This window comes from Pipistrellus hanaki, assembly GCF_964339955.1.
Source record: "Pipistrellus hanaki genome assembly, chromosome: 10".
Classification (NCBI taxonomy): Eukaryota; Metazoa; Chordata; class Mammalia; order Chiroptera; family Vespertilionidae; genus Pipistrellus; species Pipistrellus hanaki.
In genome coordinates, this window is record NC_140512.1 from 18,972,155 (window position 1) to 18,992,678 (window position 20,524).

General features: G+C 40.9%; 1 protein-coding gene and 1 pseudogene across 9 annotated transcripts in view; both read right to left on the reverse strand.

Moving 5' to 3' along the window:
• Positions 1 to 20,524, reverse strand: part of MAGI2 (membrane associated guanylate kinase, WW and PDZ domain containing 2) — a 1,098,541-nt gene that overhangs the window by 89,541 nt on the left and 988,476 nt on the right. For all 8 annotated transcript variants that reach the window (XM_084897036.1, XM_084897035.1, XM_084897034.1 and 5 more), the window contains 2 exons: positions 4,546 to 4,731; positions 2,552 to 2,726 (listed from right to left, as the gene is read on the reverse strand). In XM_084897036.1, coding sequence (XP_084753162.1) covers positions 2,552 to 2,726; positions 4,546 to 4,731 — 361 coding nt within the window. The remainder of the gene's footprint in view (positions 1 to 2,551; positions 2,727 to 4,545; positions 4,732 to 20,524) is intronic.
• LOC311629164 (large ribosomal subunit protein eL21-like) lies at positions 12,418 to 12,898 on the reverse strand (annotated as a pseudogene). Its single transcript has one exon. The product of its transcript is annotated as a large ribosomal subunit protein eL21-like (transcript).

Sequence of the window (20,524 nt, forward strand, 5' to 3'; positions counted from 1 at the left end):
TCACAGCGACCAGTCAGATGGGCAGAGGGACACTTAGCATATTAGCCTTTTGTATATATAGATTATTTTGTGTTTCCTGAGCAAAACCAAAAAAAATGTAAAGGGACAGAGAAATGGGTAGAGGTGTGTAGGGTGTCAGTTGGGAGCCAAGAGTAAATAAGATAGGACAAAATAATACCTCACTCTAACTCATAAAATAAAACTTTGCAAGTAGATTATCATTTTATTTGACCCCACTTTAACATGGGAACTGGCTCAATTTGACATGTAGGTGGGCACTTCTTGTACAAATGAACTGATAGGAAATCCATACTGTGCACTTGGCATACAAGCTGTCTTGTAGACGTCCACAGCCTAGAAAAAGGCAGTTTTCCCCCTGATACCACAATCATCTCTAAATGCAGCTAGAAAAATGGTGCTGGTATCTGCAAGATTGTTGCATCTCCTTATTCATATGCAAATTAGCTACTCACTAACAATCAGAGTTAAGCCAGAAATCTTGAGTGGCAGGAGTGGGCACTTTCCAGGGTTTTAATATTATTGAAGCAGAAACAGCTAAGAGCTCTGGGCAAATTTGTCAGTGATTTATAAAAAATTGGGTCAGATCAACCTATTAATCCTAGAATGAGAAAATATATTATTCTGTAGTCAGGCAAAAATATATCCAAAGACCATTGTGAGCTAGTAGCAGATGGGTGGGGACCAAATAGTGGCCTTCCATTGAGCTATCACATCCTTTGATTTACCCACCCCAAGGCTGGAAGGAAGAGTCCATCTCCAGTCCAGTCTGACTCTGCAGAGGTTAAGGTGGCATTGTGGCTGGGAGGTAAATCAAGAGTGGCAGAACCTAGAGTCTGAATCTGGCTCAGCAACTGCTGGAGCGCTCAGATCCCTCCTCCTGAGTCTGAAATGAGTCCTGGGGAGAACCAGTGCAATCCATCCAAACAACATCTGGTGAAAGTGAACACATCTGGGGCTTATTACTGAGGCACCCAGGACTTACTCCTCTTCTGGATCGTCAGATTCTTACCTCGGTACGAATTGCCTTATGGGGCTTAGTCTTTTTACTTCTGTGGAATATATTAACACCATAAACAGTTGAGGACAACATTGACTTTTCTATGAAAGCCAACAGGGGAAATCAGGATAGAACAGGGCTTTATGGAAATAACACCTGTGGCAGAGGGAAACTATTGGCTTTGTAACAGTACGAGCGATGAACCTAGAGTTCTGGGACTCAAACACTGGGTCTCACTTCATCTCCACCATCACGGGAGGCAGAAGATGGGAAGCAGATGCTCAGAAAACATTAGAATGATGGAAATGACCTGAGAGGGTTTTGTTTTCAGAGATGTTCCCAGGGGCTCTTCTATTTTTCTCATTCGAAAGGGGAAACAATGGGAACAAGTCTTCATCCCTCTTTACTGGCTCGGCCTAACCCAGGGTACACCCAAGCCACAGTAAGAAGATAATGTGGGGCTGGCTGAAAAAGGTAAAGGGATTGAGAAAAAACAAAACAAAACAAAACAAAACAACCCGAAAAACTCATGGACGCAAACAGCATGATGATTACCAGAGGGAAATGAAGGAGGGGGAGGTAAATGGTGATAGAAGGAGACTTGCCATGGGTTGGTAAACACACAATACAAAATACAGATAATTTCTTATAGAATTGTACACCTGAAACCTATAAATTTTATTAACCAATGTTGCCCCAATTAAAAAAAAATAACGTGGGTTTTATATGGCATCCTTTCTTTTTTTTTTCTTTTTCTTTTTTTCTTTCCCCTTCCTGGAAGTTTGAAGTGCCTTATTTGTATTCCTGAATAATGTGAAATGGATGAAATTAATTAGATCCTGAGTAGGAGGATATAAGGTCAAATGCTAACATTTATTATGCTTACAAATCCTTCAACTGTATCCTTCTCCAGAATCTTTACTCTCTGGGCCACTACCTTTACGGACATTGGCAGCCATCTCTGCCTGCTTAACCTGCATTCACTCTGACCAGCCTTCAGTCTGTTCTCTCTGGGGGTCTACTGAGAGATCTTGAAAAGCAAACCAAATTATTTCAGTCCTCAGCTTAAACTCCCTAAGAACATCTCAATATCCTTAAGATAAAAATCTTTAGCATGCCTACAAGACCCTGTAGGGCAAGCCCCTCCCACCCTCACTGGCTTCATTTCAAACCACCCTCCTCCCCTCTGCCTCCCTACATTGGCCCCATTTCCCTCCAAGCCTGACAGCTCCCTCTTCCTAAAGGGCCTCGGTACATGCTCTTCATGCTGCCTGGGATCTCTAATGTGCTCTTCAGCGGGTTAATCCCTACTCACCTGCAACCGCTCATCATTTCTTCAGGAAAAGTTCTCTTGCTGGGCAGGACAGGACACCATTTCTGACACACATACAATCTCAAAATCACAGGACAGTCCACATGGCAATTTCCATTTCAATAAAATCTATCTCCTGCCTGTGTCTTGTCTTGTCCTCAATTCCACGCCCCCCCCCCGCCCCTCCCTCTCAGAATCAGAAAAGCCAGAGGAAACGTTACCTATTTTCATGTCCTTGTAGCTGCAGTGGCTGAGGAGGAGCTGGCTGGGTGACAGGGCTGTTGGGGGTGGCTGGGCTTGGCTGGGCCAGAGGACTCTGCTGGGCCAAGGGGCTGTGCTGCTGGGCCATGGGGCTCTGCTTCTCGGAGCTGGGTGCCGAGGTGGGGCTGTTGAGCTCTGAAATAGGACCAAAGTCACAGATGCGGTCAGGTTGACATTGATGAAGGGCAGAGGTGACCGGAGGTGAATACTCTTTGCCTCCTCAGGTGACTCAAGGCTTTGGTTATTTCAGTTTCTGTTGGGCTTAAGATGACAGCTTACCCGTGTCCAGTTCCAATACCACTCCCAGAATCAGTATGATTTTCTTAATTATAAGAGCTGCTGAACAAGGTTATGAACAGAGTCTCCTGTCATGTTGTCAGAAGAAAAGATTACAATTTAAAAACCTGTTAAAACTATGAAAAAGAATTCAAAGAAGTAGGCTCTAAAATATATACTATTTTTCTACTTAGACAGAAAATGTTTAGCCACTATTTTTTGGTTGTAGTGAGAAATCTTACCAGTATGCCAAAGTCTGGATAAGGAACTAACCATAATGAATGTAAGAGCTTTCTTCATTTCAGTTCCTTGTTAGTCTTATTTCTTAATAACCCTCTGTATTCCATGGTTCTCCAGAAAGAGTAAAAACACTCCAAAGCTAAAACAAACAACCACTGGACAAAGTAGGGGAAATTAAGTTGTTTGTTAAAACTGTTTCTTGAAATTTCTTGTAATGGCATCAAATTTTCAACTGAAATTATTCCTCTATGTAGGAATAAGAGCAGGACAGACACATTTCAGACTGGGAAAATGGAGAAGTCCAGTTTTAGTGAGAAATTTTGCTTAGAGTTAATTCCCATTGACTATTGTATGCATAATGGTGTCTGCACCATTGAGTGATAAAAGGGAGGTGACCTGTTAGCATTTCCTCACAAACCAGTCTTCCCCTCTCACAGCCCCAAACTTTAATTTCTTCTCCCCTTGTATCAGTTTCCCAACCTTGGCACAATGGACATCTTGGGCCAGATAATTGTTTGCTGTGAGGCCAGTCCTAGGCTAATATCATCTCTGCCCTCTATCCACTGGACGCCAGTAACATCCCTACCTCAATCATGACAATAAAAAATGTCTTCAAATAATATTGCTAAAAGCTCCCTGGGAAAACAAAATCACCCGAGTTGAGAACATCTGTTTAATATTTAAAGCCAGGAAGCTGTTTGATGCCTGCTTGTCATAATCCCAAGATGAAATCAGGCGAATGAATAAACCTGAGGGGATCAAGGTGCGTGAGTCCATCACTATGCCTTACTCTCCATGTGGGATGCTCACTCAGCAGTGAGCTCCAGGGACTGAATTCTTGACCATCAGTGATGAGCCAGCAGCTATAAACTAGTCATGAACACACAATCTCCAGAAATAGTGAATTTATGGTGAAGTTTGTGGCCCCTTAAGGCATGGCTGTGCGTCGGGGTGCTCACTACTCTTCCAGCCTCAGGGGGGAGTACAGAGACCTGTAAAAGGCTAAATGGGAATTTAAATTCTTATCAGATGACACATTTTCTAAATGAGCTGTCTTGATACCACAAAACTTCCTCAAGCTTTTCAAAATCAATCTGACTTTGAAGAATCCTCCAGAGCTTCACTGTTAACATGAACGCATGTTGTTTTTGTCTTCTTCAGATTTGTGACTCTATCATCTCTGTTGAATGGGTTCTGGCTTACTGTACCCATAAAACAGCACTCGGAGGACAACAGGGAACGATCGAATGTTCCATTGTCATGGGATTCACACTGTGTATCCATAACGTCCCATAGCTTGATCTCCGAGTGAAACTGGTACTGAGTAAACAGGATATGAGTTGCAACGGAATGCGAATTTTTGCCACGGTAGGAGTAACTCTCAATTTCTGACCCTCTGACACCACTCAGATGGCAGTCAGGTGGCTTGGGCACTCACCCTCCTGAGGAATGATGCGAAGGGTGACACTGAGACCCGCGTCCTTGATCAGCTTCACGATGTCCGCGTGAGGCATGTTGATGATAGACTGGCCGTTCACCGCCAAGATCCGGTCTCCCACTTTGAGCTTCGCACAGCGATCTGCAGGACTCCCGTCAATGATGCGTCCGATCTTATGGGGCACAGCTAAAGAGATTCCCAACAGAAACAGATATCAGAGGCAGTACCAATGCTTGCTCTAGTGTAGAGTCCCAGTCCCTCAGGAAGCAATGTAGTATCAGATTTCCTTCTTGTGTCAATATATTTGCCTTTTGAAATCATAATCATGCCTATCAAATGTGGTCCTGTGCCTACCACTGAGGTCAGAGTTTTTAAATTCAAGTGCTTTGCAGTGACAGGTCAATTCCCAACACATGGACCAGGGCTTCTCCAACTTCGGGGTGTATCAGACCCCCTCCCCCCCGGATTAAAAACATGGTTCTTTGGGCCTTAGTCCGGACTTTGTGAATCGGGATGTCCAGGCAGGAGGTAAAGATAATGAATTTTTAAATATCTCCTGTGGAGATTCCAATACATGCAGAATTCTGGGAATCATAGGCATAAAACACTGTGCCTGTGGAGCTCACATTCTAGTCAATGATACACAGTTTCAGGAAGATACAGTAAGTGCCAGGGATTTAATGTTTATCCTTTTCTGTCTTGCAGAGAGGAGAAAACAGGAAAGGCCGTGCTTCTTTTGTGAAAGGTTACAGAAAGCATACGATAAATATATATATTTAAATATGGACTGTGGCAGGCTGGTAAAAAAGTTATTACCAACTCCTCATTCAACTATTAATCTTTAGTTTAAAGGTCGATGCAGTTTTGAAATCTTGCCTCTCTCTTCTTTCTGGTTTAATTTATTAAGTGGGGCTGAGATCTTGCTAACACCTGATACACCATGTATTTCATCAAATCTAAGGTGCCATCGATGGCACGGCACACCTTTCCTTTATATGCAAGAAAGATTAAAAAGAGCCAACTCTGCCAACTCAGCAACAATGAACACTCCATTGGCCCTAAGATGCTCTCTAATGTTTAAGCTACTAACCCATTAAAATGGGCATTTATGATTGTATGATTTTTCTAGCAGGGTGACTTTTGTTCCTGTCAATGTTAGGGTAGCTAGCTGGGGTCAGATATCAATGGTACACAGCGTGCCTATAACCTCCCCCAACGAGCTTACAGCCTAGAAACCTGTTCCCTTTCCTTTCTTCTTTGAAGACAGGGAGCCCCAGCCAGGATATCACGGTCAAGGACTCTGTTGTGTTGCTCTCCCCATGGAAGTCAGGTATTGATTTAATTTGCATAAAGAGGCAAAGAGACACTACCCTATTCATTATGCTCTGGGGTGACCATTCCTTGAATTCCCAATTTAGCGTATGTGTTACAGTGAAAGCAGAACGTCAGCTAATAACCATGGTAAGGAAGGACAATCAGTGAGTTAATGAACCAACACCTTGGTCGTATTTCTATTCTGAAAGGTTACAGATAGCCCATGGCAACGTTGGCTGAACCTGTGTCTCTGAAATGAAACTCAGTATGTTGGAGGCTCAACCACAACCACATTTTTATTTACCACAAGCACCAGTGGTTTTAGTTCAGAACACCTTACCTAAAGCATATTCATGATCATCTTAGAATCTAATTCTAGGAGAAATGTAATAAGAGATCATTTATTGACCTATTTTTTTTTTTCAGTGACATAGGTATTGCAAGTTGTTTCATCTTCAACTATAATGAGAATGAACTTTCATTTCGGCTTTTGTCCCCTTTCATATTTAATAGTGTCCTGGGACAGTCAATGAATAATCTGGTTTCTTCAACTATAATGTGCATGTTGTTGTGTCCAGTGAGCTTTGCAAAGTTTCCTGACTTTTCCCAGTTTCTGTTTTTCAACACTAAAATTGCAATATTACCTACCTCACAGGTTGATTCTGAGAATTAAATAAATTATCATACGTGAAGTGACTAGAACAGTGCCTGGCACATAAGACTTGACTTATCAGTATTAAGTTTTCTTTAATTATTTTTATAGCTAATATCTTTTAAAAATATATTTTATTGATTTTTTTTTTAACAGAGAGGAAGGGAGAGGGATAGAGAGTTAGAAACATTGATGAGAGAGAAGCATCGATCAGTTGCCTCCTGCAACATCCCTTACTGGGAATGTGCCCACAACCAAGGTACATGCCCTTGACCAGAATTGAACCTGGGACCCTTCAGTCTGCAGGCTGATGCTCTATCCACTGAGCCAAACCAGTCAGGGCACTATTATCTTTTTTATGTTTCTGGTATCACTATTGATGTGTCTTGTGCTTGTGTGTAGGCACCAGCTTTAACTCCTTCTACACAGGATAAACCTGTGATACTGCTAAAACCAAAGCAACACTTGCTTAATACAGAGCAATAGCCCCTAAGCATCAACCAGAAAAATTGCTTCATACTGGAAATAGAGATATGTTTGTGGATTATATAGACACTAGATGAGGCCAAGACTCCTGTTTGTTTTCCTCTGGTTTCTCAAAAAAAACCACACACAAAAAAACACACATCAACAAACAAACAAACAAACAAAAAAACACAAACAAACAAAAAACCACACACAACAAAACAAAACAAAAACCAAAAATACCCCCAAAACAAAAAACAAAATGATGTTGCAGGTTTCTGTAGGAAACACCAACTTGTGAGTTAATGTTTGTTACTCAAAGGGAAATCAGTATAATACAGACCTCTTCATTATGCACATTGAGCCCTACACACACACACACACCCCACACACACACCAGAGCGAATGCATGTTAATCTTAACAAATCATGTGAAATACCTGATAGCATTATTATTGTAAGTTTACAGTGGAAACAAAACAGAAGCATAAAGTGATTAGCAATGTGGCCCCGATCATATAGGCCCACAGGACCAGGACTCCCTGGCCATCAGATTCCATCGCCTGTGCTGGTAATGGAAGGACTGCACTGACTCTCTTGATGGTCTTCTACCTCCTCCAGAGCATGTGCTTCCAGAGCACCTGATGCTTTTACTTGGTGACTGCATCTTGCCTCTGAGCAGGGAATCTCAGACACTTCACCAGTGACCTAGATCCAGGGGAAGTGGGAGGCAGGAACTTGGCTTGATGCAGGTGTTTGCAGCAGCTGGCTTCTGACAGGCAAGTGTGAGGAGGTGAAGAGGGGAGTGGAGGGGAGGGGAGGGGAGTCAAGAGGCTGGGGAGAGAATTAGAGGGGAGAGAATTGGAGGGGAGACCAGAGGAAGGGCCAGGAAAACTGGGCAGCTCCTCAGAGCCCTTTTAGTTAGGACTTTATACCATTGTGCCATTCCTTTATTTGAAGTCATTTCTTTGGTCTCACATTTGAAATAAAAATACAGTTTAAAGCTACATACAAATTGTATTTGGGTGATTTGCTGTTTTGAATTATTCATGCCTCTGCTCCCCTCCATTACTGTAGATCACTTAGAATCTACTGCCCATAAAACCCCCAATGTTTCAAAACAAAACTCTCACATACACTATCACAAAATCACACAGTTTTATGTGCTCAACAATAATAAAAACAAAAATAGGTTATCATTTGTTAATTTCCAAGCATTGTGCTAAGCATTTATTTTAAATCCTTAGAACAATGTGTGAAGTAGCTGTAAAGAGTAATAATCATGTTTATTTTATTGTTAAGAAAACAAATAGGTATCAAAGCCAGGATTCAAACCTTGCCATTACTCTTCTTTTTTGGATATGTGGCAGGTTGAAGGCAATTTGAATTAAGAGGAGTGAGGAAATTACTTGTGAGCCTTAGCTTAGAAAAGCATGCTGCTTGAGGTTTTCAGAGTTAATTGTAAACAGACTTATTTGCTTACCATGATCACTCTTAGTTTCAAGGCCATTTAGATTTTATTAGGGTAGGTAGAATAAAAAATCAAGTAAAAGAATGATAACGAAAATGAATTCCCTGGTACTCACAGAGAATGATTGAGTGCTTACATAAAATCTGAATGAGTACACAATTTAAAAGTGTATGTCCACAACTGGAAGTACCCAATATAGTTTTTTTTTTTTAATGTGTTTTTATTGATGTTAGAGAAGAAGGGAGAGTGGAGAGAGAGAAAGAGAGAGAGAGAGAGAGAGAGAGAGAGAGAGAGAGAGAGAGAGAGAGAGAGAGAGAGAGAGAGAGAAACACATCAATGATAAGAAAATCATTGATTGGCTGCCTCCTGCACGCTCCCTTTTGGGGATGGAGCCCACAACCCAGCATATACCCTTGACTGAAATAGAACTTGGGACCCTTCAGTCAACAGGTCAATGCTCTATCCACCAAGCCAAACCAGCCAGAGCCCCAATATAGTTTTTTTTAAAAAAAATATATTTTATTGATTTTATACAGAGAGGAAGGGGGAGAGAGAGAGAGCTAGAAACATCGATGAGAGAGAGTCATCAATCAGCTGCCTCTTGCACACCCCCCACTGGGGATATGCCCGCAACCAAGGCACGTGCCCTTGACCGAAATCGAACCTGGGACCCCTCAGTCCCCAAGCCGACGCTCTATCCATTGAGCCAAACTGGTCCCAGCCCCAATATAGTTTTGATAAAATTGTTTTCTATTGGCATTTACTTGGAATGCTTGGCAGCTGAAGACAGCCTCACTTTTCTTTTACCAGCATTTTCCTTACACATGTTAGCACATTGAATGTTGATGTACAACAAATCACTGACAAGGGGTGTGCTCAGAGAGGATTCTCCCTGAAAATAAGATGCAGTTCCATTTGCTCAGTTATAAGGTTGAGAGAGCTTACGACCTAAGTGCTTTCTGTGCATTGCTAATGGAATTACAGAGCATGGAAGAGACCCTGACCTTGGTTTCTATTCTTGGGATGAACGGTACCCATTAATTCTCTGAGAATTGATGACTAAGGTAACTGCCCCAGTGCAGTCCATTTAGACAGCAGGCCTTCCAGACATCATCTATCAGGTAGCAACATAAATCAAGTCTTTGGATCAGGCTTCTTGACACAGTGTGCTTAGCATACACAGTTATTCGGGAAAAGTTGCAATATGTCAGACAGCTTTAGACAGACTGACATTTTGGAAGGAGACAATGTCTCACTGGTTAGGAATTTCCCTTTAATTGCAAATCATGTAAGTTATGGAAAAAAAAAAACACCCATGTTTTTCATTCTTTATTTGTTTTTTTCTGGGTAAAACACTACTGGAGTGTTTTATATTTTCCTGTAGATCAATCGACTCTTTCGGTACTGCTCAGTATAGCACTTTTAGTAGGACTACCAGTGACACTCAGCTGGATTGGATGTTCTCTAAGTTTGTACTAAAGGCCTGGATTCTTTGGGTCTCTGGCCACACCATTACAGGAAACAAGGATCCTCCCCTTTGCTGCTGTGTTCTCTTCTGGGAGCTTAATGCGGTCTATTGAGGCTATTGGTTAACCAAAGAGTTATTGTGGAGTTCTATGTTGGGTCAGTTTCCATAAAGAAGATGGATGGTCATCCAAAAAATTTTTCTTGCCTTTTCCTGAATTTCTAGTTAAAATTTTCAGCTATATTTGAGGGAAAGAGTAGTTGATGCCTCATTTTTTTTTTCCGTTTCCTTGTTGTTATATATATATATATATATATATATATATATATATATATTTATTTAATTTCAGAGGAGGAAAAACCTGTGACTCATGTTTACATTTAATCATCTCCTTGCTACCAGATCTCACACAGTGGAGTTGTATGTGGAGGAAAGCATTAGACAGGGAAAGTGGATTCTGCATCAATCATGTCAAACTTACAGATGAGAAGTTTCTAAAATGAGAGTGATAAAAATAAACACTTCAAAAGCAATCAATAGCATAAACTCTCATTAGCTCACAATTTCATTAATTTGTGAAGGTTAAACAACATGCCATTAGCTCCAAAAGATAAAGGAAGCTAGTTTGGGTTTTGATTCTGTGATATGATAGGAAAAGAATTTTTTTAAATTGGATGATTCCATATGGTTTTCTTAAAATAATCTGTGAAAATTATTTACTGTCTTGTTTTAAAATTATGTGTTGGACAGGAGGATCATTTGCTCCATCAACAACACATGGTATTAGCCTTTAAGAAACTCATAGTCTAGTTGAGGAGGCCTGGAATCCTATGTAATAAAAGAGTAATATGAAAATTGACCATTACTCCAACACACAAGATGGCTGCCCCCATGTGGACATAAGATGGCCATCATAAGATGGCCAGCAGGGGAGGGCAGTTGGGAGGGACCAGGCCTGCAAGGGAGGGCAATTGTGGGTGATCAGGCCAGCAGGGGAGAGCAGTTGGGAGGGACAGGCCTGGTTACTCCTTTATTAAATTAAAAAGGTCATTCTGTGGAGGAGGGAGCATAGTGTCCATAGGCTATGAGTAGCGGCTCACTTAGAGAAGAACCCCTTTGTGGTAAAGAGGGTTCTATCGAGTCCCTGGAGGAAGAAATGAGGAGAGGATGCTTTGTAGGTGGGGGTCTTTCCTGCCCTCACAATGACAGCTTTCTTATCTGCGATTCCTCATTAGATGCCTTTCCAGCTCATCTATGGACATCGAATATCCAGGAGCAACAGAACAGTGATTGTCACAAAGTGTTTCTATCTTGTCCATCCCTGGCGAAGAATCCTGTTTTTCTGTCTTCAGAAGCCAGTTTTTAATCTGGCTTATTTTCCATCCTTCCTTCCTAGAAGTCGTGAATGAATATGTTCTACGGTGACAAACCCATTCAGCTTGATGTCACTTCCTGGAATGTGACACAGTAGCCTTCAAAAGAGGACTTTTTGGTCATCAGGGGGCAAAGGTGTGGGAAAGGAAACCGTTGTTTGGTATTTTTTCAAGCAATTGTGGTAAAATTATGGAAAAGCAGACAACATGACTGTTTTCCCCTAGAAGTCTGTGAAATTTAGCTTTCTAAAAATGAACTGTCTTCTCTGAGGTTCATAGCCAAATGAGTTGCAAGACCCAAAATCGAGCAGCTGGTGTTTTAAGGACTGCATATTCCGAAAGTGCACTCCCCCCCAGCACCCATGAGTCATTCTTTTGTGGCTGAACAGTTTCGTTACCCTGTTCTGGGAGCTTAATGCGGTCTATCTGCTTGTTAACAGGCAGATGGTCAGAGGGAAGAATGGGGAGAGGGAACCATCATTAGTGATTTGGGAGCCCAGCTGAACTCATGTTTCCAAGGGCAGAAAGCACCATACAGAAAGTATTAACTATGTGACTGGAGAGAAAGAAACACTCCTCAGCCATATCTGACCCTGTATGCTTTTATTTTGCTGAGGGTAAATTGGTAATAGAAAGAAATCTCATTGCACTGGGATTATTACTCGCTGTTCTACTCTCCTGGAACATGGGCTTCCGTTGTACTCAAAGATTTAGTGGGCTTGTTTGTAGACATGGCCAGTTTCAGGGGATGTGACCTGAGTAGGCACATAGATCCATGCTCCCCAAAGGGCCTTGTGTTTGGCTTAATGGTCTGCTGTCACCGTCTTGACATTCTCAATACTTTTTGAACAGAGCCTGAAAATTACATAATTGATCTTATGTAGATAGATCCATAATCTATTTGCTCCTTGCATCACCCCATTGTTTTTAGTGTCTGCAGTGGAAGGTGTAGATGAGAATATGTATGGTAAAGCTTCTATGAAAAATTATTACGAACAGTGATAGAGACAGAGCAAAACAATTCCTTTCCTTTGTGGCTGCATTTCTCATTCCCATACACATCACTAGCAGAGGTACTCCAAATAATTTCCATTAAGTGTATTCTCTCTCTGTCTTCATCAGCAATTTACACATCATGCCGCAAATTCATAGGGAATGGGTTTCGCAATCAGGCTCCTTTCTGCTGGTTTTCACAAAGTGTGCTTCTCTGGGGGAAGCGGGTGGCACTCCCGGTGAATCCATGTATCTTTCTCTTAGGCTACTTCCTTCTCTTCCTGGTAATTTTCCACCCCATGTTTTAAGAAGCTATTCTTGGCTATTAGAGTGCTTAATATACTCAATACTTATATCCATTCTCCCGGCAAGAATCTTGCCCCTAACTTGTTTGTTCACAACAGTGCCCACTGCATGCTGGGTGACGATGCGGATTCCTCCAGTGTTGCTATGGGGACATTCGTGGGACATTCCTTTTTGAACAGTGCCAATTCCCTGGAGGTCTACAATATCACCTTTCTTGTAGATTCACATGGATGTGGTCAAAGGGACAACTCCATGTTTTCTAAAAGACCTAGAGAACATACAGCTGGTGCCTCTCTTTCCCTTGGTGTTAGTCATTTTTTGTGCATTTCTGGAAGATGGTGGTTCAGCTGAAAGAAAATTTAAGATCCTTGATTCTCCACATTGGGATTCAGGAAGCCTAAAAATTACCTTAAGTCTCTCATTCTGTTGTGAAAATTATTCTTATGTAGCAAGTCACTCATTTTTGAGTCATTCACAAAGCTAATGTTCTTTTTCTCTCTCTCTTTGAATAGACTTTAATATATACTACCACATTTCAAGGAGTTTGTGTTTTCTTTTGATATGATAATTCCCCATAATCTAACTAAAGTCTAGATATTAGAGGGGAAGGAACCAAAGAAACATCAGAATAGACATGATCCTTAAATCTGAAGTTAACCAGAGGGAATGGGTGTGGGTATGGAGAGCTGGAGAGAGAGAATGGAAAGACAGTTTCTAGACACTTAGTTTTTGGACACAAAAGCCTTTACCTTCTGTAGAAATACGTCTCATTTTATTGTCTATCCAAGAAGTCACCTTTTACCTTGCTAATTTATAGATAGCTAGGACGTTCTGTTCTTTTTGAAATATGTTTTGGTCTGAAAATTGCTATAGAAAATCTGGTCCCATTAAGCCAAATATCAACCCTACTCAATATTTTTTGTACTTCTCCCAAGGCCCTGAAAATGATACACATTTCTACCATTCAGTAAAATCAGCAACCCAGGATTCTTCAGTCTTGGAGTAGAAGATGAAATTATGTGTTGCTCAACTTGAATAATTTTAGTGAGTAAAATTGTACAGCTTTTAGCAAGCTTTGCATACAAATAGCCAAGTAGCAAGCTGATTCAGTAATAATGGGATAATTAGAGTTATTAATATTAATATATAATAAAGGGCATCTCTGCAGAGCAGAAAAAAAGCTGTTTTACTTCTTTTATAGTCACAGCATATATATGTATATGCTAATGTATATGACAAAGGTATATACATGTATATGCTATCGTATATTTATATATATAAAAACACTGATGTGGAACTATTATTTCTAAATTAACGAAAATAAAAACCACATTCTAAATCTTAAGAAGAAACCAAATATTAGCATATTCTTAGAAATGTGCATTAGAAAAATTTTAAAGAAAAGACCAAGAGCAAAAACAAAAACAAAAAAAACTTCAAAGTGAATCCCAACATTTTTGAGTGAGGTTTGATCTGGAAGACAAATAGGCCTTTGTAGAGATACACTTCCCGACAATGAGATTAAGTGAAAGTTTTGGAGAGGGATTTAAAACAACAGCAAGCAATCCTGGGTTGGAGGTGTGGCATTACACTCCCATCCCAAACATGCAAATCTACACTTTAAAGGGTTACTTACTTTTATAATGACAAATTCAGTTCCTGAATAAGAGGTTTATTTCATTAATAATTTATTATAGAGGTCTTGTCAAATTATTACTGGAAAATACTGGATTATTCTACAAAACTGTATAAAAACCTCAAAATTCATGTCAAGATGTAAAAAGGGGCAACTTACGAAGAATAATAGTACTATCTTCTAGTGATTGGAAATTTCTTGTGAGTAAAATAATTTAATTAAAATAATGTATGTACAAGTTTTAAAAAGACAATCAAAATGCTTATCATGAAAAACCTTAGTTTTTAAATTCTCACTACCCTCTCCAGTTCTGTGACTGAAGGCTAACATCTTAAATCTTTCAGCATTTCTAATTATATTCTCAAATGGTTGTTTCTCCATTTGTCCACTGGAGTCAATATCTATGTGTCCTGCAAGAGGAGTTTCCCTTTTTTCTGTCTTTAAAATGCCTTCCCCACTCAGGCCTATTCCTTTCTTCTTCATTAACTACCATTTTATTGGTGTGTAAAAATGGGAGAAAATAGCATGTTATCGTTTTAACACCATTAAATAGAAACTAAAATATCTTTTGTAACTTTAAATCCATTGCTGAAATTAATATTTTGGTGTACTAGTTAGGATTTTGAATCTTGTGGGGGAAAAATGATTAATAATTTATGAGCTCAAACCTTAAAAGTCCTGTTGTCTCCTATAGCCTTGACAGATAGACATATATTAAAAAAAAAAATCAACTGATTTCAAGAGTTCAGAAAAATGTCATAAAATGACATGTCATCAACCCCAGGTATTGGGTTAAAATGTTCAATAAAAACCACATTTCTTCTTTTTCCTCTGTATCTGGCAGCTGCCTGTGGAGACGTCACTCCCGGCCATGCACTTGGCCCTCAGTAACTTCTCAGCAGGCCCCATAGAAATGGTTGATAGTTAACAAGCAGGTGCTGCTGACAAGTCATGTTTCTCATCTTTATGGATGCAGTGCGTTCTATCTCAGCCATCTCCAGTTTCCTTTTATAGCTTCTGAAATTGTGTTTTGTAAAAAGTCACTTGGCTAACTTCACACCATTTCCCTGTTATAATAGGTAAATGTCAAAAGCCATCAGGTGCAATATCAGCCTCCCATTGTACTCCCCTAAGTCCTCTGGTAGATAACAATTTCTTGCAATATTTTCCTAATGTAAATGAAAACAGAGACTAACCCAGGCAAAGATCCCTCCCGAGCCAGCTGTCCTTTTCAATATGTTCTCCAGATGATTGCATGAATATTTATTGGCTCTTCATTTTCTCACAGAAGCCAGCGTTCCACTAACAGGGTATATCATGTTTTAACTTGAAATAATGCAAATTTTGAAGGACTGGATGAAACTCAATATGAATATTCCCCCAAGCACAAAGATCGTGATCAGATGCTAACTTTGAAAACAACTTGCAGCGTGACCTCCGAATGGCCAAATAAATCATGCCAGAGTTTTCTTACTTGAAAAATGAGGCCATCACTGCATACTATTTTTCTTATCCTTAGCTTTATTACACAAATATTGCATGACTTAACTTTATCTGGAATTTCTGCTCATGTGTATTTTCTCACATCCCTTGGACTTTAAAGTAAGCATGTTTTCATTTTTACTAAGCAGACATATGTCTCCATAATAATCTCACCTGAGATTATCATCATTAGATGGTTTTTATTAGTTTAACGTGAGAAATAAATTAAAAAGAGAAGTGTTGAAGAGCCTCAAAATGTATTTTGTTATTCAGAGTAAAATACCAATTACAGTGCAGAGGGAAGAGATGAAAAGTGAAAAAGCACTTAACTGATAAAAAAAATAAAATAAAACAAGGATGACAAAAAAGCACATGAAAAGGTTCTTAGCATCATTGGTCTTTAGGGGGGAAAATGCCAATTAAAACCAAAGTGAGATACCGGAAGACACCTCTTGGAATGTTTAAAACAAAAACAAAAACTAATGAGCAATAAAAAAAAACCCCAACAGAGCCTGAAAGTAACAATACCCTAAGGGTGTGGAGCATTTGGAATCCTCATATATGGGACTACAGAATGGTATAGCCATCTTGGAAAGTGGTACCATCTGAACCAGCAATCCCATTTCTAGATGTTTAACCAAGCAAAACCGAAACCTGTTTTCACATAAAACCTATTTGAAAAGTTTATAGAAGTTTTATTCATGATCATCAAAACTCAGAAGCAACCCAAATATTCTTCAGTTAGGGAAAGGATTAAAAAACCTTGGTATATCCACACAGTGGAATGCTATTCAGCAATTAAGAGGAACCAAATATTGACACCTGAAACAACACAGATAAATCTAGAATGCATTACGCTACATGGAAGAAACCATGTTCTGTATCATTTCATTTCCACAGGAAAAGGCAAAACTACAGAAAGCGAAGTCGTGGCTGCCAGGACTGGGGGGGTGACTGGAGGGGTTGACTTCCTTGTTACATAACTAAACGTTTATCAAAACTCACAGATTAGACCAAAAAGAGTCATATTTTGTATATTTAATTAAACTTTAAAAACTGGAGAAAAATAAAAAAGTCAGGGGTTGATAAAGAGGAGGTTTTGCATGGAAACACATAGAGGTCATAGAGACCTGATGTCAGGTGAGGAGAAGAGCGGGGGGAGGGGTGTGAAAGGGGTCCGGAAGGCTTCAGAGAGGAAGGGCGGCCTCGCCTGCACTGAAAGAGAGATCAGGCCTTTTCCAGGTGGGCAAGTATGGGGGAGGCATCACAGCTGCAGGTGATGTCACTTGCAAAGGCAAGAACTGGAGATGAGCAGTCTGTGTCACGCATGGGTGTGGAGGGCAATGAGCTCAGACAGGGAGACCTGGTAGCTAGGGACAGAGCCTGAGAGGCCAGGCCGTGCCAGGGAGCTTGGAATTTCACAGCCAAAAGGAGAAGTCTTTAGTGACTACATAGGCAAATGTCAAAAGCCATCACTAATGAGTCAGGAAAGCTAAGTGATATTGTTGGTTGTTTTAGAAAGAGTACCATCGTGAGATGAAGGGTGGACTGAAGGAGGAGAGGCCGGGAAGAAGGCTGGAGGCAGGGCACCTATGGCCATTACAATGTTCCAGAGCTCTGCTGGAGAGGATGGAGCCCGCAATCTGGGCATGTGCCCTGACCGGGAATCAACCATGGCCTCTTGGTTCATAGGTCGATGCTCAACCACTGAGCCACACCAACTGGGCACAGGGCAAAACCTTTAAGCTGTGTACTTTTCCTTGCTTACTGGACGATTCTTCTGTTACAATGAGTCCATAAATATACATTTTTATGATGAATAGCTTCCGAACAGAAGGTTTTGGGCACTTCACCCTTGAAAGCAAATGGGCTCATCAGGTGCCCAACATCTGGGCATGTGTGTGGAGCAAACCTCTGCCTGGCTTATAAAAATAAGATCTGGAAGAAATCAAACTGGAAAGTGAAAATGCCCATAACAGCCCCCCACTATTTAGCTAATATTTTTGGCATTGCATATATCGTAGGATCACCGGAAATCGCTGACTGATTAACCTGGAGAAATGATTCCCACCACATACTGGCAATTGTTTGGGAAAACAATCCAGCTTAAATTTCAAAATCACTGCTGGTCAAATGAACACATAAAAAGGGTTTGGTGTGGCAGGAAGGACTGGCTAGAGGGACTCCCCGAGTCCTTGGCAAAAAAAAAAGCTGGGGCTCAAAAAGAAATGCTCTTTCCTCCAGTTCAAATGGGAAGAAGTATCCCCTAATAGCACTCTTTCAACATTGCTGAAAAATGATGATGAATAACATGATGATAAATAACATCACCGTGTTATTTATGATGATAAATAACATCACCGTGTTCAGTTAACAACAGGCTATTAAAGTGGTTATGTCTATGGAACCAGCTTTTCTTATGCAGCTGATTATTGGGGGGGAAAGGAAGAAAAAAAAAATTACAGAGAATCAAATGCGACATGAGGCACTGCGTAGATTATAAAGATAACGTGTCTTCTGAAAAAGTGACCTGCAGGCTTGCCATTTGTGTGAGGCCCCTAGGGGAGTGACGGGCATTTCCCACTGGTGACAGGTGATTCTGCCGGAAGCCCGGGCCTTCTTCACAGTTGCCCGCTCCCCGTACCACCCAGCGAATAACAAGAAGCTGCAGGACTCAAGCCCGGAGGGAACAGCCACCGATCACCCACTTCTGAGACTGTAAGACAACCGAATAGCCGAAGGTAAGAAGATATCTACACATTCACCTTCCGCGGCTGCCTGGAGAGTCTTTGAACACCATAATAAAAACCCTCTTGAAAAACGATTCCCTCGTGGGAGAAAACCTCATGATTTATGAGCTCCATTCAAACAATAATAAAAATGGTCCAGGATTCTTAAAAAACGCACTGTGAACACTCGGATTTTTTCCTTGGAGCTCTCCTCTTCTTGAGAACAGATACGAATGATGGTGCTTCTCTGCAGGTTTATTTTTACAACATAAATGATCTTTAAATTTGTTAGTGCTGTGAGAATGAAATGTTTCCATGCACCTTTCCATTTTAATAGAAGCTTCGAAGTTCAGATATCACAGTACTCAGAGTTGGATGCAAAAATCTTTTTTTGTTTTTTGTTTTTTTGTTTGCCTGTCTGCTTCGTGGCCGGACCTAGTCAATCAGGTTTAAATTTGGGAAACAAAACTAATCATGCTCGGGATAAGGAAAAAATGGAATTTAATCAATAGGTCCCATTTATCCTGGTTTTAGTTGGGTAGGATCCTAAAAAGAAAGAATGTGATTCAGAAGCTGTTCACTTGGAACTGAAATGGGCTGCTCTGTGAATGAAGGTTGTGAAAGGAATAAATAATCAGAAGTAATACTTTGTTTTGAGGAGCTTGGGCTGCCGTCCAGACCCTCCTGTTTAGGACAATGTAATTATCGCTGAGGTGGTGCTCACACAGATGGATGGCGATTCCAGGAACAGTCAGTGCCAGAATGAGGTGAATCAGAGAGCATCCCGTGGACGAGGGCTTTGCAAACCAGATGCTTCCAACATCCTTCCTATTTCCGGGGCTGCCCAGAGGGAGAGAGACGGGCCCCTGAGCCCAATGTCTTAGAGGGCCCTCTCACTTAAGACTTCACTACTCCCTGAGCTGACTGTTGAATCACTTACTCAGGCTGAGAACAATCGATGAGAAGTCTGTATTCTGGAACACTGCCCTAGTTTCACCTTATCATAGTGTGATTTCCCAAGCTGGCAGGGACCAGCTCGCACAATTCCTCCCCTTCGGTCAGTGCTTTTCAACTGGTGTGTTGCGAACCTTTTTCAAACATGCAATCCCTTACCAGTTAGTCAGAGGCACTGACCTCTTTTCCCTTAGATTGTCTAACAAAAATAGGACAACAGCCAAGACAACGTGAGTGCCTTGTCTTAAACCAGAAATATACAGAACATGTTATAGAGCTGTATCTTATTCGTCACATCATATAATAAGGTTGTGTCTAATTGGTTAATTCTTGATACCAGAAATCTAAGAGATCTCTGAGCTAAGTATGAGAGAGGTTTACTGTTTGGGCAGCAGCCTTTTCCTCATAGGAGTGGTGTGGATATTCAACACAAGGTAAGATTCTTAGCATAGTGCCTGGGAGAAAGCTGGATAACATTTATGATTAGGTCAGAGGAGACATTCCAGGTGGCAGAAGGCAAAGCATGGACATGGGGACAGAGAGCAAAAGTTGTCCCCGCGAGCTAAGTAAGGAACCCAGCTGTGGTTGAAGGGAACTGTGGGGAGCGGTTGGTAAAGAATGGGTGTGTCTACATTACCCCGGCTGTTGGATGTAAGAGAGGCCTGTTTGAATTTTACCCTGTGGATATTTTTATCAGGGTGCTATGATCAAGGACTCGTTATGGGAAGATTGAATGGTACTTAGGAAGGGCTGCCTCCCTTGATGCATGTTGGATCATTAGCACTCCACTCCCACCCCAGCCCCTGGCTACTTCCTGAAGCAGAGAGCAAGTCACTCTCATGCATGTGAAAAGATTCATTTGATTTAAAACATATGTAGGTCAGTACAGACTAGGAACACAATATTATCTCCTTTGTATATGCTGATTTTCCAAAAGATTATGAAGACATTTGCTTACTTTACGGCTTTATGAGTTCTATTTAGGAGCTAGATATTTGGGGCAAAGCTGGCATTTTATGTAGTGCTGGTGCGCCTCCCCTCCTCCCATTTCTTCTGTTATAAAAACATCACATAATGGTGTGGTGAGACCATCATGCCTCCTGAATGAGCTACTACTCTCAGCATAAAGTTCCGAGCAAA